At 40.4% G+C, this 18,570-nt stretch overlaps 1 protein-coding gene across 2 annotated transcripts in view; it reads left to right on the top strand.

Moving 5' to 3' along the window:
- The window catches only part of sntg1 (syntrophin, gamma 1), a 56,780-nt gene that overhangs the window by 22,880 nt on the left and 15,330 nt on the right, over nt 1-18,570 (top strand). For both annotated transcript variants that reach the window (XM_050033729.1, XM_050033728.1), the window contains exons 4-13: nt 300-434; nt 3,888-3,944; nt 4,146-4,203; nt 4,286-4,329; nt 4,723-4,764; nt 5,077-5,179; nt 5,805-5,887; nt 6,206-6,336; nt 9,100-9,229; nt 16,720-16,758. In XM_050033729.1, the coding sequence (XP_049889686.1) occupies nt 300-434; nt 3,888-3,944; nt 4,146-4,203; nt 4,286-4,329; nt 4,723-4,764; nt 5,077-5,179; nt 5,805-5,887; nt 6,206-6,336; nt 9,100-9,229; nt 16,720-16,758 (822 nt within the window). The remainder of the gene's footprint in view (nt 1-299; nt 435-3,887; nt 3,945-4,145; nt 4,204-4,285; nt 4,330-4,722; nt 4,765-5,076; nt 5,180-5,804; nt 5,888-6,205; nt 6,337-9,099; nt 9,230-16,719; nt 16,759-18,570) is intronic.

Genomic DNA, 18,570 nt, shown 5'->3' with positions numbered 1-18,570 from the left:
CTGTTTCTCAGAGGGTCTGCTCGTTATTTAAAACCATAAATCAGCAGTTGTTCTATGTTGTTTTTTAATCTAAATGTTTGTTTATTACTCAGAGTGCTGACTATGGTTATTTGCTCCAACATTAGCTTTAACAAGGAGAGCAGTGGAAAAAAAGGAAAATAACAGACAACGCCAAAACTCTGTATCCTAATTTCCATGTTCATCCTGCAGCGAGTACTCTCAACGACATTTCATTTCATGGCCAGTTAATTTAGTCGTGGAGGGATGATGAATGATTTTATCTTTCTGACTGTTCGCAGACAAAGACTGGGATTTATTTGATGCAAGAAGGTAATGAGGAGCCATTTAATATTCGACTACACTTGGCCAAAGATATTCTGACCATTCAAGAACAAGATGTCATCTGTGTGTCAGGAGAGCCTTTTTATTCAAGTGTAAGTAACCCAGTCCGTCTCATTATCTCCCAATACCACCGTGCCGCACTTCACATGCTCATACATTGAAATAAGTAACATGCACTGCACAATACATGAAGATTAAGGCACAAAGATACTGTGAATGCTCACTGAATGTCTCTGTTAATGACAAATCTACATCAGTTAATCTATTCCTCATGAATCAAATGTAGCTGTTAAATAATGATTCACCTAATGGATCACGATGTACAGAGTGTAATCTTTAAGCCGCACTTGTCGTCATGTCTGGCGACTTTTTCTGCACATTTATTAATTCACTGTTTCTCATTAAAAAAAACTAATTCAGTAACATGTTGCTGGATGAATCTTGGAGGAGGAATGGAGCGTCCGCTGAAACACGAATACTAATGAACGGAAAGCACGAAGATGTACTGCAGTGATAACAACCTTTGCATGTCAGGGAGTCCGAGTGCAGATTTTTTTAGCCTCTGTGACCAATTTACACTTTTACCTTTGAAAAGAAAGTGTGGGATTCCTGCACACCGTCAGCACTAAACATATTGTGAGTATGCAGTTCACAATATGAAACAACAGTATGTTATACTAGAGCTAAATCCTGAACACCTGAGGTGTTACAGAATCAGTGTTGTTGAGTCAACATACAGAAAATCCGAGGTTCTGTACAATTCGAAAGAAATAAGACAAAAGAAAATAGATTTTAACGAACAAGAAAAGTGAAAGGGAGGGAGGATTGGATAATAACCAGTCCAAATTTCATATCCGCACTTGATATTGTCATTGACTCAGGTATTCATGATGTTAACACTGACTGGTTGTTGAAAATGAAGAATACTATATGTATCGCTAGCAGCCAGTAGGATAACCAAACATCATCCTGTGGAATAAATAGACCAGAAGATTCTGGATACTGCATGAAGAGGAACAGTTACACTGAAGACAACGTTTAATGAAAACTCAGGAGAGTATGATTGTGGGGAAAAGGGTAGCATGTACTTTAGTAAATAGAAAAACAAAACAAAATAAACATCAAATATAGCCATGCAAGATTACAATTATGATAGTCACCCTCAATTACACATTTTTTTCTACACCACCTTAAAGATTTGACTTTGATACCATTAGATAAATAATTACCCCACACGATCAATATTAAAGCTGCTCAGAACAACCACCCAAAACTCTTAAAACAGTGCAAACGAAGGTGGAAATGTCCCCTTCACAGCACACCCAAGGTTTTTCAGTTTATACTCGAGCACAGAGAAGGCAGTGTGAGGAATATGTATGACCAAGACGTTGCATTTTCAATGAACATAGTGCTTACTGTGTGCAGAAATCCAAGACTTTATTTCACATGATGTTATCAGGTGTGCACCAGCCAACAGTTCCTTTGTTACTTAACTGTTTAAAATGTTGTCTCACAGTTTTAGGTGGATATAAATAATATTATTGACATTTGAGTGACATCGTTGTATTATACAGCTGGGGCTAGTATGGCTGTAATTATTTTCATGACATGAATAAGGATATTTCCCAGTGTTTAACATGATATTGCAAAACTATGCTAAATCAAACAACTTGTGTTGAAAGCATTGAGCTGTGTTCCACTTTCCAAAACTTAGTCTGACATTTTGTGAAGTACGCTTATTCTGTTTCTTGCTAAACGTTAGGTGAAGTCAGTAGCGTCATGTCTGTGCGCTGAGCTGGAGCCAGAAGGTGACTAGCCTAGCCTAGCTTAGCATAAAGATCAGAGGCACGGGGAAGCAGCTAGCTTGGCTCTGTCAAAAGTGAAAAAATACCCTCACTACGCCTATAAAGTTCTTTTATTTCACCAGTACACAAACTGAAAAGTAAAAATGTCAATTTGGGGTTTATGTAGTGTAACAGTCTGCAGTCGAGCAGTCACTGTGAGGTTGCCAGGCAATCAGTGGAAAGTAATAAAGTGTTGTTCATCTAGAAATAGTTACAGCCTGTAACGCCCCCCCACACCTCCCACAAAACCCAGACATTATTCTTTTTTATTAGGCCCAGACAGAGACATAGTGTGTTAAGATTCAAAGTATTAATACAGCAGCAAGCTACTATCTGCTGTGTAAAGATGTAGCGGAGTAATGGCGTTGCAATCCGAGCTTCTCTGTAGTTTGTTGTGGTAAGCCAGTCTGGCTGTGCATGCATGTATATGTGTATATGTGTGTCCCACTGGCTAGCTCATCGTTGACACTTTGCACTGCTCTCATACAGCGGCTAACGCTGGTATTGGGACGCAGCGCAGAAGCGTAGGATCCACCCTCCAGTTTACCCCCTGGTTAAAACCATGAGTTCTGTTAGCACTGTTGCTGCTGTTTAGCGCTATTTATCGAGTTAGCTCTGTTAGCTGCTAGCCGGCGGCTCATGTTGAGAACATGTCTTGACTTCTCATACACTTGTCACCTAGCTCAGGGAATGTGACAAGTAGGGAGTCCACACAAAAGATTTAGTTAAAACAAGAACGATTTATTAAACTAAAATCAACTCAAATGAACAATGGAGTGTGTCAGTCAGTGATGAAAGCCATGCATGGATGTGTGTCAGGTGTGCTGTGGAGGTGTTGAGGGTGCAAACCAGTGCCAAGCAGCGATGCAGAGTGGATGTCTGCTGCAGGAAGGGAGAGAGTAAATGAAAACATGAGGCAGCTTTTACAGCCTTGAAGGGCCAGGTGAGCTTAATCAAGGCAACAACCCTCCCATGTCAGCCAGCTGCCTAATGAGGTTGGCTGGAACGTCCTCCAAGACAGTGGGAGGGGCGTCACGCACTTTGAATTTCACATCGAATACCAATGAGGGGCGGCACAGTGGTTAGCGCTGTCGCCTCATAGCAAAGAGGGTTCCTGCTTCGAACCCAGGGTGTGGTAGTTCCCCCCATGCGGAGCCTAGAGGTGCTTGTAGGCATATTTCTTTAATTTTGGGCAGGGCCAGGCCAGCTGTTTCCCTCTGTCTCCAGTTTTTGTGCTCATTAAGCTAAGCTCCAGCTTCATGTTTAACGCTGAGACAGGACCATGTTCATGTAACTCTCGCCAGGAGAGTGAAAGAAAAGAAAAGCGTGCTTGCCAAAATGTCTATTTATAATTAATTTACAGAAATGTAGCTCATGATGCTCATTAGTTGTACAAACAAACATCTGTAGAATAAAAGAGAGTCTAAAAATGAGAATATTGAATTATCACTGCTCCCTACTTTCTGTATAATTGTTAATGGTAAGATAGGCTACGCTGCCGTTTCTAAATGTACCTTACAGAAACAAATAAGGATTTATAACTTCATTTTTTAGGCTTTCATCTTGTGGCATTTTATTTAATTGTGATTAGATTTAAGTTCTGGCAAAAGCAAACAGTCCCACTTGTTCTGCTGTAAAAGCTCCCACAGGTTCAGCATCAGTCTGAAGTCATTTCTCTGTTTCAAACTGAATGTCTTCCAGGAGAGGACTGTAACGATCAGGAGGCAGACAATTGGAGGGTTTGGCCTGAGCATCAAGGTAATTTAGATCCCAGCTGATTACGCCGCTCCTCCCAACTGCTTTAAATTAAGTCTGAACAAGTGTTATTGATCATTTTTTGGTCAAACTGCAATAACAGCTTTAGCCGAGGGATTCGCAGGAAATTAAGTTGCTTTCAAGTACCTTTGACTCCTTTGTCGTACCTTTTGTAATTCAGTGTTATTTAATTTGTCTCCTCAGGGTGGAGCAGAGCATAAAATCCCCGTTGTGATATCAAAAATATCAAAAGAACAAAAAGGTTTGTTGTTTTTGGTTTTTATCACCTCGTCCATCTCACCCCTCTGGTTTATTTTTACTAAAGTGGTTTTTGTTGTCTCCAGCTGAACTCTCTGGGCTACTTTTCATCGGCGACGGCATCCTTCAGGTAAAATGCCAAAACTCCTGTTTACACGTCTCATCCTACCCTGCAAAATAACACACATTTTAATAATTCATGTGCCACATGTCCACAAAACTGCATCCGTATAGGTAAATGTCACATCTCCAGGCTTTCATTTGTTACATGTACACCAGCAACAAAAAGTCTCCCACATCTCATCTGTCTCAGCTCATCTGATGCAGAGGAAACATTTACAAGCCAGCCAAAGGCGCTCTGTATTCATGGCAACTGTGGATGTGACTATCTTGTTTACAGTTTTCAGCACAGATGCCATAACATTATTATTGTGCGTCCCTCATTAATCATTTTGAAGATAGAGCTACAGTGATGTGATGCCAGCAGTTTTATATAGGGTAACCCTGTTACTGTTGTTTCCAGATAAATGGAATAAACGTTAGAAGTTATCGCCACGAGGAAGTGGTAAGCTGTCATCTCATATCTCATATTTTCTTACACTGCAACGGCTCTTTCAACAGCTTATCTTGTCTCACTTTAGGATTTGTATCTCTTTGACATGTAAAGCCAATTGTTTCTGTTTCATGCTTTTTTTTAAATGTAACTGCAAAAAAAAAATAAAAAAATATGTGTGTAAGTCTGTGTAAATCTCTTATCTTGGCTTTCCACTCTCAGGGTGATGTTAGCGCACCATGTTTCATCACAGCAAGCAATCGGCAGAAAACCTCACAGTTTACAGCTCCTGCAATAAAAATATCCCGTGTTTCTTGTTTCCAGGTCCAGGTTTTGAGAAATGCTGGTGAAGAAGTGACTCTTACTGTCTCTTTCTTGAAGAAGACTCCAGCCTTTCTGAAACTGCCCCTGTGTGAGGACTGCACATGTAAGAAACCTCTGAGCACACTCATTAATTAAAGTATATAATCACCAGTGCAAAATAATTAACCAAGAGTATTTATAGCTGGTATTATTTTCAGTCTAGGATTGGTTGTCCTGGCGACAATAAACTCGAGCCTGAAGAGCCACTTTGAGAATAAGAAATATAAATTCAGTTGCTTCACTTTCTTCTCATCGTGACGAGCACTGAATAAAGATGCAGCTTTGCTAAAATGAGGGAGGGGGGGTTGAAGAGGGGAACGGACAGATCTCAAGCTTCACAAAATCTGCTAAAGACTAAACTGAAAGAATTGACATTGCTCATTGTGGTGCAATTGATTGCTCTTGCATGGGGAAGCTTCAGCCCCATCATCAGACATGAAAGCTTTCATAAAATCCTTTCATTCGCGTATATAGGCCAGGTTGACTGGCCAACCAACCAGTCAACTGAATACAAATTGGCACAGAGCAGCAGCCCACACTGGAGGAGAACAAAGTAACACATTTTTGTTGATAACTGTGATTCACTGCAGTTGGAAACCTTGAAATAGATGGAGGTGTTGCTCTGAGTTTAGAGGGCTTATTGGCTTTTTTTGTTTGTTTGTTTGTTTGTGTCCCCGCTGTACATTCAGGCATCCCCAGCGACCAGAGTAGCGGGACCTCCTCTCCTCTGTGTGATAGCGGCCTGCACTTGAACTACCATCCCAACAACACGGTACTTTTTTCATTAGCCTCCTCTTCTTTGACTGACTGATTCTATAACTGTCCCTCTGTAACCATGCAGCAGCGTTCCCGGTGCCAGAAAGTAGTTTCCATGCAACTGTCACTGCTCGCTGATAACCGGGATGCTCTATCTTTATCTTTTGAGGAGGGTGAATCAGCTTTCCTCTGCAGCGTGCTCTCACTCGGCCTGCCTGTGCACCTGCACCTGCAGCAGCAGCAGCAGGATTCAAGCTCCTGACATGTCGATTGTTTGAAATGCGCGAGGTGGGAAACGACAAGCTCCTCTAAATTGCGTTTCACACTTCTGCAGGACACGCTGTCCTGCTCGTCCTGGCCCACGTCCCCGGGGCTTCGCTGGGAGAAGAGATGGGTGGACCTGCGCCTTATTCCACTGCTTCATTCACGCCTGTCGCAGTACAACCCGGGCTCTGACGTCTGCAGGTGAGCTGTGGGACTTCATCTTGAAGGGTCAGTGGTGTCTGTTCTCACTTGCAGAGCTGGTGTCTCCCTGAAAGGCTCTGCAGGCCGGCAGTGCCAGGATCTCTTACTTGTTCAGTGCTCGAGGGTTTACAAATGGAGCAGATTGCCACACTTCATCTGCAAAAATACTCTTATTCTTACTATTATTATTATTATTATAGTAATTTTTCTGTTACTAAGTATATCCCTTTAAATACAGTTGAATAAGTGAAATAGTTCTGCAGTGAGACAGACTTTCTGAATAGTGGATGCTTGATGTAAGAAGCCAAAAAGCTGCCAATAATACATTTTTGTCTTGCTACACTGTGGATGATAGAAACAGTAATCTTGTGAATTGACTCTTAATGGACCGCACTTGTGGTTTGGCATGTTTTAGCTCATTGACTGAAAGTTGCATAATGGTATTAAACATTTTTAGATTGATTAGCCGTGCAGTGGGCGTTGGGTTCAGTATATTTTATGACACAACGCTGATACACTTCACGTCTTTAATGATATCAGACTCAAAACAGACCAGGAATTGTGAGTTTTTGATGCATTTAAAGCTAAATAGTGATGAACCTACTAATTATTATCCCCTGAAATTGCAGCTCTACTTCACTTTCAGGCTGTAGCTTTACTGTTTTGTTTCACTCTCACTGCTTTCATAGTGTCATTTTTGGCAGCAACAGGCAGTTTTTTTCAGGAAAACCCTCTAAAATCCAACTGTAGACCACCTGCTCAGCACCAAACAGCAGACAGACACAGTTTTAGACTAGCTGCTGAACATAGTGGAGCCTGTAGCAGCTAAAGAGGCAGATATTTTCCTTGGGAGTTGGTAAAGACCAAAAACAGAGCTAAAGAGAATAAATATTGGACTTACATTCATCAAGTGGACAGAAGCACGACTCCAAATGAATAATAATGTTGCTCTGTAATGGCTGGGTGTGTAAACAAGCAACTTTTTGCAAACAAGTCAGCTAAATATACTTTAAAGGAGATAATATGTAAGTGCTGTGATCACAATGTGCTTCTACTGCCCCCAAGTGGCCAAAAAAATCAGTTGATGTAGGTTTAAAGGAATAGTTGAACATTTTGGAAAATACTTTTCATATAGAGCGAATCGCCTTGTTGTTTACAAATACTTCCGGGTTCACGTCACTGTATCACCGTTTAGACTAATCTGATGTTTGTAAAGTCTATAAACACAATGATTAAACAAACATTACTATTTCTGTGTGCACGTTTTGTAATTAATAACATGGTTATCGTAGATTAGCTGGGCTAACCGTTACCTGTTAGCCGTTAGCGGTGTCTGTAATAACTCAGTAACTTAATAAATGGTCTGTGAAATAATTTTTTTTTCCAGCGGATGTCTTAGTTACAACATGATTGAGCTAACTGGAGTAGTTTCATGTCATATCCGACAACGGGAGGCTTTTAACAGATGACGTCCTGATGTTAGCTTTGCTGCTGCTGTTAGCTGTCCCTGTCAGCTGCAGCCACTGATGCTTTCTAGACATCGTGCTTTCCCAAAACTGAATAAATACCACACATAGCAACACAAAACTGCTTTGCTAGCTCAATCACGTTGTAACTAAGATATCTGCTGGAAAAATTATTTTTTTCACGGACCGTTTATTGAGTTACTGAGTTATTACAGACACCGCTAACGGCTAACAGCTAACAGCTAACGGTTAGCCCAGCTAATCTACGATAACCATGTTATTAATTACAAAACGTGCACACAAAAATAGTAATGTTTGTTCAATCATTGTGTTTATAGACTTTACAAACATCAGATTAGTCAACAAGGCGATTCCCTCTATACTGTATATACTTTTTCCATTTTTGCTTTTCTCAGTGGTAGGGCTGCCCCCAGAATAATTTCCCTACTCAACCAATAGTCATCATTTAGGGCCATTGGTCGACTAGTCACCCGCGTGTTTACGATATTAATTTAACTATTATATTATATATTTGGTGGTTTGAGTCAAAGGTATGAGAAAGAATAGTATCAGTAACATTGTTAACACTGTGCTACATTACAGAGAAATACAAAACCGTACTAATGAACCTTCATTAATATAGGCCTATATTTTATCTACAAGTGCATGTCACACACTGAGCGAGCCGCCTGTTAATGACGCTGTGGGCTAATGGGCATGTAGCTACTTCCATGTTTCAGATGATACGTCATGTTTGTAGTCGACCAATGAAGATGAGTTTACATATCACCTTGGGTTCGTCCTTCACCTTCTCAAAATGATCCCACACTTTGGATTTCCTGCCCAACATGTTATTAACTAGCCTGTGGAATAACCGCAGGTACCAGCCCTGGAAATTATTGTTGTTTCTGGTGTGCTGCTATATACTCCTACTAGATAAATTGCAAATGCAGTTATTTTGGTATCACTTGTTACTTTGAAAATCCAGTGAACAAAGTAAAGACATTACACGAGAAGTGTTATTTGTGAATTTTCAAAGAGTCTGCCCAGAGTTTTACATGTAAATGAACTTCAACACTAGCTTTCCCCACCTGAAAATAGAGCAAAGTTGAGAAAATTACATCTTTCAAGTAAGTGTCCGGTCTTTGCCATTTGTTTCTCATCTAATGGAAACTAATGGCTTCCTTGAACGTCATAAATCAGTGAGAGAGTTACAGCCTGAATGTAATCTGTAGTTCAGAAGCTGAAAGTTGCTTGAACGTCCCCTAATCTTTTGTTTTTCTCTTCATTCTCTCAGGAAAAATGCTTTCCAGGTCATAGCTGTAGACGGAGTTTGCAGCGGGGTTATACAGTTCCCCACAGCTGAAGACTGCTTGGACTGGCTTCAGGCAATAGCGAGCAACATTTCCAGTCTCACCAAGCACAATGTGAGTATAGAATAACACTTGTTTGCTCTACCGCCTCTCACAGTCCCCTATGTAAACCAGTAAGACACTGGGTGGGGAGCTGATGCAAAATACTTTCAATTTGTGGATCTTCTAACAGTTCCTTTGCAAATGTCACGGCATTAAGTAGACACATACTAATGTCTTTTCACACGATGAGTAAAGCACGCACTTATTTCTACGAGCCCCAGGTCAGGATAACAGCAATTGCGCTGTACTACACTTACTCCCTCTAAGCAAACCCCTGTGCTTATTATCTATAATTCAACATAAAACGTTATACAATAATGATAGAAGGCGGCAGCAGCAACAAACAAAGAAACAACATGTTGTATTCTTTCTCTTGTCGAGTGCATATTGTTATAGCTGCAAAAAAAAATTTCTAGATGGGTGATGATGCTCAGCGGAGGGTGGGTGGGGGGGTCGCATACACATGCTGCGAACAAGCTCCATCATATGTGGTGGCTCATACGAAACCTGACAGAAGTGTCCAATTTTGACACATTTATCAGTATATTTAGGTGTTTTCTCATGCAGCACACCATAAGTTACATTTCTAGAGAGCCTGCTAAGCCGCCATCCAGAAATATATAGCCACACATCAGTGTCGGTTCTCCACATGACATGATACGACATGAAGTGAACAGCAGTGAAAAACAGGGATTTGTAATTATCATGTGTCCACTGGCGAAGCTTTGTGTGCATGTGTGTGTGCGTGTGGGGGAGAGTCTCTGGGGAATAATGGAGGCCTGGTTAATTGGAGTGGACGAAGTGAGGGACATACGAATCATAGCACTGATTGCTCACTGCCAGAATGGCCTCGACAATGGAGAGTGTGTTTCTCTCTGTCTGGCCTTGGCATTTACCGAGTGTGCGAGCAACATAGATGGATGCAGGATTTAAAAAAACCCCAAGATGTCTAATTGTAAATACGGTATGATTCTGACATTTTTTCAGACAATTACCCGGATTCTCTTCAGAGAAGTAGATCGATTATTGTCGTGTGAGTTTTATGTTGTCGTGCATCGTTTTTATTTGATGTTCTGGATTTTATGTTTCCTGCAGCTCAGAGTAAGCACACACTGTTCACCTCAGTTTATAACAGAGTCCCTTTTGTGGCAGTTCAGAATGTTCTTCCAGTAATAGAAAATAAACTGAAACATAAAAAGAAAATTCAAAAGAGAGATGCATCAAGATGAAGAGTCTACAGCCTTGTGAGCAGCTGTGTGAGGCTGTAGTCGGGCACAGTGGTGCTGCAAGATAAATGGTTACATCAGTGTGCTGAGGTTATGCAGTTATGATGTTTATCAGCATGCTAACATTGCTAATTAGTATTTAAAACAAAGCACAACAGAGACGGATGAGAACGCAGGTTTATCATAAACCAGTGTGTTGGACAAACTGGAAATTTTGACCGACTGATGGCGCAAGATGGAAAATAATCTCTGTAACAGACCTCTGTTTGCAGAATCTATTGACAGGTGTTGGAATTGGATGCGTCTGGTTTCCGTTTGTAGTCCGACCATTATCGACCAATTAGGTTTGAGCGGGCTTTGGTTGTCTACAAGGGGCAGGTGATATGGCCCCAAAAATAAAATTACATTTTTTTCTGTGACAGCAATGTTACAGTAACATCCTTACTTTTGGCATCAACTAGAAGTTACTGAAACGCAGCAGTAACGGGATAACAATGGCCAGAGCGAGCAGAACTGTTGCAACTTCGGTCACCAGAAAGGCCACCAAGGACCACTTCCTCCACACGGGTAGGGGGATAAATGGATGACAGAAAACTCACAGAGGGGCTTTCATGAGTCAAAAAGATAGGAGATGAAATTAATTATGTTTGTGTTCCTCAGCCCAGCTGTTCTAATTGGGGGTGCTTAAAATAAGATCACGGTATTTCAGGGTATTTTTATGAGAACAATATTTTTGACAACATGACAAATTAGTAAAAAAAAAAATATATATATAATTAGTTTGAAAAAATAGAATCGTAACAAAATAAGTTTGCCTTCAAATATTCAGTAAAAACTTAAGAAAAATTATCTGTCATTTCTTTAGTTTGTGAACAACAACAGTAACTCAGAGTGAGATTCAGATTCTGTTACAATATTAATTGTTCAACAAAATAAAATCTACCACAAATTACGCATTCAAACAGCTCCCAAATACAAAATGTCCCCTGGGATCTATAAATATAAATCTATAGGTGATTTCTTTCTTTTAACAAAATCCTAAATGACTGAGTTGTTTATTTTTCCACCTGGACCTTTATGCTCTGCCATTTCTCCTCTAATCATCACGCTGTAACCTGTGACAGGCTGTTATGATACCACAACTATTACACATTCACATTTATGGAGTTTTTCTGTCTGCCGTGAGCAGCACGTAGGTTTACATCACCAAAGGTTTATGACAAAATCACTAGAGTAGAGGGAGGGACGCTGTGCTGCTGCCAGAGGAGCCGCTGAATGAGTTCCCTCTGAGCTGTAACTCACTATAAGAGTCTGAGAAGTCCGGGGCTGTTCATAAAACATTCAGGACGCCACAGTTTATTCCACACTTGTGAAGCTGCTCCTGTTTTTGGAACCAGCGGGGAGTCAGTAATAATTTAACATTCAGCCATGCTTGTTGTTGCCATGGGTAACAGTACAAAGTCAATATGTCAACAAGTCAAAATATCGCAGGTATCACAATAGGAATTTTTCATATGATATTAAAAATTAGACCGGTATTATTGTGAACGAGATGATGTGGCACACCCTTATCGTCTACAGGGGAAAAGCAAAAGAGGCGAAATGCATTAGCAGAAATCTAATCTCAGAACCCATCGGTTATCGTCTCCTCTTTTTTTAGAAATTAGCCAAAATGTTGTTTGGACTGGTCTTAGCTTGCTAATCAAACTGTAAATAATGAGCACTGTATGAAAAAGGAAGTCTTGTTCTGGAGCTCCTAACTTAGCCGTAGTCTTAGCTTAGGAGTGATTTAGGAAAGCTCTCAGAGCAAGGAAGAGACAGAAACTTTTACCTTAGTGAGGAGGTGTGGTTGACCTTGGTGCTAGGTATGATGCATTCTTTTAACAGATGCGATTGGTTGTCACAGACACACCCTTTCTGTGAGCCTGCAAGCTGTGGACACCCAGTGGAAATGAAATGAACTGCTGGCTGTGAAAGTGTCACTGTTAGTGTGATCACTTTGCTGATGGACGGTTCAGACAGACCAAAGTCTCTTAGCATGAGGAAGCTTTGTGAATACGGCCCCGGATCCCCTGGAATACTGACCATTGCCCTCAGAGGCTTTATCGTCATCAGAGGTCGGAGACTGGATGAAAAGTGAAAGTCAATATTTACTGAGATTTTTCACTCAAAACCACAACTGTCGACCTCGTGGTGGCACTAAAAGAAAGTTCAGGTGAGGTCCAGAATCAATAGGATTCATCCTCTTGTGACCATAAAAGCCTGCACAAAATTTCACAGCAATCAATCCTGTAGTTGTTGAGATATTTCAGTCTGAACCAAAGTGACGGACCAACAGACATAAAGCTGTCAGGCAGGCTACAAACAAAGATAACAGAGCTCTTTATTTGCTATCTTTTAACCAAATTTCCCCAATTAGGGACTAAATTACACATTTTATTATTTAATATTTTCTACTCCAAATTTAACTCAGACACTCTGTGCTCACTTTTATTTTTTGTAATATGATGTGTCATTTGTTTATATGATGTGTTTTGGTGCTTCGTGATTTCATTTTTGCTGCGACACAACCAATTGCCCTTTTGGGACAAATGAAGAGATTTATTGATTTATTTATCATGCTGAGGATCAGCCAGAGTCCCACAAAGAGCTTAAAAAAAACAATAAACTGTGACACTAGAAAATGTATTTGAGGAGCTTGTTTTATCAAATGTTCACCCGTTTTTTTAAAAAGTCAAAATAAATATTCATAGTTAGACCTTTTTAAAAACTGCAATTTAATGAGCCCCACTTATTAAACAGGAAACCTTGCAAATGAGATGTACAAGTGGACCAAAATAGCACAAACTGCTAAAAAAAACATACGAATATCGAGGATCTCATTAAGAGTAAGGTCATCCTTTTCTCACAGAGCAGCTTCAGTCTGTCTTTGATGGCTGTTGTACAATTGGGCAGAGCTGATTGTAGTCAAATATTTCCCCATTTGTCATGAAAGAATGAGTCCCGTTCTCTGAGTGATGATGAAGCAGATAGTCCACTCTTCTCTTTGCAGTTTTAAAACGTTAATCTGCAACCTCACTAGTAACTGATAAGATAAGAAGGGATAAAAATAAGAAACTGTTGTGCCAAAGATGCTCAGTATACCCTAAAATCACACATGTACATACACACTAGTAAAATAAGATAAACGTGTACAGAAACAGGACAGAAAAGTGCATCAGTGTTACCATGTTACAAATTACCAGCATAAAAATGTGCCGTGTGTATGAACTTAAAATGCACTTTAAAAATCCACAGTAAGGTACCTTTGGGGCATTTTAGGAACATGCTTTCCAAGGTTCACTCAGCGATTCTAATCAATGCGAGATTCAGCAAATATCTCATGTTCTGCTCGCTGTCAGTTCTGTGTGTGCGCTGAAAAAATATCTGGTGTTCAAACACAGTCCTGGCTCTGTAAATGAGACACAAACAAAGTGGCTTGGACGGAGCTACATGACTATTCCAGCCAATTAGCAACAGGGGGCGTCGATGCTCGTGCAAAGGACAGGAGAAGGCCATGAATGTATAAAGAGAGAGGCAGTGGGAGCGGAGAGGGACGGTAAATCTGGCACATGCTAACTAACGTGCTGAACTCCAGCAAATATTCTTTTTCCAGAATCGCTGACTTCTCCCTTAAGTCTCTCTGTTTTTAAATGTACTTATGAAGTTGTCTATATTACAGGTAAATGAGCAACAAAAGTGGGCAGTCTCTAACAAGAGATGGGATTTTTCCGATTGTGTTTGTAGCAATGAATGCAAGTCTTATTTAATGAGAGCTCGGGACACATCCAGCCGTGTTTGTAGGGACCAAATCATCTCTTTTTTAATGAGAGTTTAAGACATGTCCAGCTGTGTTTGTTGCGATTTTTAATGAGAGTTTGGAAAATTTTCAGCCGGTATTTTTTATGAAGAGTTAGGGACATTTCCAGTCGTGTTTGTAGCGACCAAACCCTGCATTTTTTTTAATGAAAGTTTGGGACATTTCAGCCATGTTTGCTGTGACTCAGTTGGGAATTTTTAACGAGAGTTCGGTAATTTGGGACCACACCGGGTGTGTTTTTTTAACAAGAGCTTGGGAAATTTCCAGCCGTGTTTGTAGCAACTGAACTGGGTATTTTTAAGGAGAGTTGAGAACAAATTCAGCCATGTTTGTAGAGACCAAACCTGGTATTTTTTTAACAAGAGTTCAAAACATCTCCAGCCGTCAACCAAAACCTGTATTTTTAAAGAATAGCTACCACTCCACCCGGCTTGGTCTTGGCAAGGTGCTGGAAATATCAATAAGTCCAGATTGGTCGATAAAGATTTCTGCACACTTACATCTTACATGCAGTGTTTCACTTTGTTGTTGAGCTTTCGGTCTACTAGACCTTCATCAGAGCATACATGAGGCAACAATGCACAGGCTGGTGAAAGTAACCAATCTCAGTCTAATCACTGGCTGTATGCAATACACCTGTGTGCAACCCTGGTGGTAGGAGCTCCACCTTCTGGGAGTTGTAGTTTTTTTTAATACTGGATGGCAAAGTGAAAGGATACAGCCAGTGATTACACTGAGATTGGTTATTTTTACCACCCTGTCCATTGTTGCCTCATGTCAGCTCTGATGAAGGTCGAATAGACCAAAAGCTCAACAATAAAGTGAAATACTGCATAGATGTAAGTGTGCATTAATCTTTTTCTACCATTAAAGAGAGTTCAGAACATGCCCAGCCATGTTTGAAACAACCAAAATTGATCTTTTTCAACGAGAGGTTGGGAAATTCCAGCCGTGTTTGTAGCAACCAAACAGTGTATTTTTTGATGAGATGTCCAACCACGTTTGTATTCACGTTACTCGTTACCTGCTGCATCGTCACAACATAAAATTAAAAACTGAAATGTAACGAAACAGACCGTGTCGACACATCTGCTACATATGAAATGTACAAATGTAACATACCCATGGTTTCCAGAAGTGTACAGTGCTAACATTTATTCTGGCGGTTGGGTTGTTGAACTGAGTGATGTCTATGTCTTTTAACTTTATTTCATGTTCTGTTTTGCAGTTGTTTTTATTAATTCTAAGCATATATCAGTGTCCTTCAGTGACTTGCATTATGAAACATATGATGTCCTCAGTTTTCCCTTGAAAACGAGATCTTAATCTTAATTGGTTTTACCTGATAAAGCAAAGGTTATAATAACAAGTGCATCGCACTGCAAGTAGCAGATATGTAAAACAGTGTAGGAGTTGACTGCAGTGGATTGAGGATGATGTTGATGATGAAACAAATGAACAGAGAGGTTCATCTGTGTTACAATAACTGCAGCTGCCATTAATATAGTGGAGTAAAACATGATATATAGATTGCTGAATACAGGAAGTAAGTACAGCTCTTGTAGAGTAAGTGTTCTTAATTACTTTTTGTGCATTGTGAACCAAGTTCTCCTGTATGTACTTTAAGTATGAGATGTATTTGTTTTGTATCTAAAAGAATTTGAAAAACCCCACAGTTTCCATATTTGTGTCAGAGGTGGGGTAGACCTGCAGTCACTGTGCCTGGTCACAACAACCCACAGCTGAATCTGAACAAACCCACTGTCACTGCTCCCGTACATCCAAACCCTGCTCACATCTTGACAGTTATCTGGCTGTTTCGTTTCAGTTCCTCCGCCGAAATAAAAAAAAAACACTTCTTGTTTTCTCCCTCGGCCAAAACTTCTGTAACATTTCAAAACAAGCAGCTGTGACTTGTCCTCGCCTCTATAGGAGGACGGGCTCAGGCCTGGACAGCTTAATTTGGTGCTCTGCTGCTAGGAAAGAGTTATATCGATAGTATAGTGTGGATTAGGAGCGAGTGATACCTGTGATCTGAGCAGAATGTTTTAATTTAAAGCCTGACTGCTCTCTCAGTAGTTTCCTCGCTTTTATTATCACAGAGAATGGATTTTTTTAAATTTTTTTTTTTTTTTTTTTTTTTTAGGAAGAGCCTCGGGTCCTTGTGGAAATGACTATCTGTCTCATTTTGTAATTTGCATGCATTGAATAAATGAAGTAGCTCTAACAATATTCCTTCAGTGCTGTGCTTAACATGTTAGCACAGACACTGTGATTCATAGTTTATTTGTTCTTAGACACTGATTGTCAATCTCTACGGGGTCCCGCAACTATTTTACATTCTACCAGTAATTGGTGTCTGATTGTTAGCAGGAGACTTTTTAATGAGTTATTGATGTTCTTGTTAAATTTAACAGGTGAAGAAGATTAACCGAAATTTTCCAGTTAACCAGCAGGTAAGATGTTTCTCCAGGCAGCGGCCGAGCTCCTGCTGCTTGTTCAGCCTTTCTTTTTTGCTTGTGCTGTCTTTAATTTGTGTGTTTTATCCTTATCTTAAAAAAATCACAAGTAAATCTAACCAGGTCAGTGAGTCACAGCGAGGACACAGCACCACATTGCCGGTGATTGCAACACAAGGAGAATGTTTGCATCATTTAAGTCCATCCAGCGAGAAATGATTAGAAAACAACTTAAAGTGCCTTCAGTCAGTTAATTTGCAGTGTCATCTCTCAGTCTAAACATGGGAGTTAATGCGAGGGTGGGCTCTCTTCTTGTGTTACTTATTTATTTTGGTTTCTGCCGCACACAACACGTGTGAATTCACTTGACGATTCTTTTATGAAACATGACGCCATGAGACGCGCCTGCTTGTCCTGAATCTTTCATTGTCTTGTTTTGCCATCCATCAAAAAACCGCAAAGAGAAAAACAAGCAAACATTTTACTCGGGTTGCAATCACCCTGAATTTAATGAGTACTGATGTCTGAAATAATGTCTCAGAATATTTGCAGGGGAGGCTTTCTTTCTGTTCTTCTCACCGTCTGTTTCCTACTTTAAACCTTTTGCCTTCATGTAGAGGAGGGCACCTTTATTAGACCATTGTGGGCATTGTTAAAAACTACATGAGCAAGGATGAGACTTGATCATTTTGGTTATTTTTATGATTTTTGCATCAGTGTAATGAAGTAATTTGTTTTCAGGTATTTAATCTGCTGGATGAAAACAGACGTGTCTGCGTGGTTAATCTTTAAAGCCCCTGAGAAATTAGTTTCTCAAGTATTTCTCAATGAAACTGAAATTTCTTGACTCAATAAGCAACACTCCTGAGTTAAAACTGAGAGGAAGAAAACATCCTTATTATTTATTAAGAGGTTTATATTAAAATATGTGGGTGTTGTTTGATCCTTGTAATGTATACAAATAACCCAACAAATTTTCATACAAATATTGTTGAATATTTTATATTTTATCCTTTTATCTGACTGAGCAACATGCAGAAACATAGATACAGAAATCCACCACCTGGATGTTATCACTCACTTGGGGTTATTACACAGCTGTGTTCAATAGTCAAGTCTGATTGGTCAATTATGGCATTCTACGGTCTGTTAAGCTGAAAACACACCAGCGGTGCCGTGGTGCGGTGCGTCATGTGACGCGCTTCAAGTGCCACCTCTAGCACACACTGGACGCGTCGTGCTGCATCTCGTCAACAGACGACCACAAGGTCTGTACCTCTGTCACCTCTGTGTTAGCTTAAAATCATTTGTAGAGAGCCCCTTATTAAACTTGATTTCTCACCAGCTGATCTCCAGAGCCATGACTCACCAGGCGATATCTTTGGCCGTTGTCTTAATAATGACAGCACTGTGAGTTGTTTAGCTCGGGATATTTCTCGACCTTAATGAGTCTCTCCTCATCCATTCTTCACCACACAAGAAACAGCAACAGCTACAGAGTTCTCTATAGCCCCTTTTACACTGCCAGATTTTCTGCGAATGTTGGGCCGTTTTGCCGGCCAGCTGTGAGCGTATAGACACACAGAGGCGGATTGGCGAGTTGATCCGAGTTGCCCAATTTTCTGCCTCGTTGGGTAGTCATATTGGTGGAACCCTTTTAGATTAAACAGAATGATAAGGCCTTCCGCAATGGGAGGGGCTGTTGAAGACTTGTGGGAGGAGCTGTTGATGACGCCGCACGTGCGACCCACTGGCGGTGGATAAACAGGAAACAGCTGACAGCAGGAATTAGCAAGCAGCTAGTAGCAA

Source organism: Epinephelus moara, chromosome 21, assembly GCF_006386435.1.
Source record: "Epinephelus moara isolate mb chromosome 21, YSFRI_EMoa_1.0, whole genome shotgun sequence".
Lineage (NCBI taxonomy): Eukaryota > Metazoa > Chordata > Actinopteri > Perciformes > Serranidae > Epinephelus > Epinephelus moara.
The sequence above is the reverse complement of the archived record's forward strand: the minus strand, read 5'-3'. Positions and strand labels throughout refer to the sequence as shown.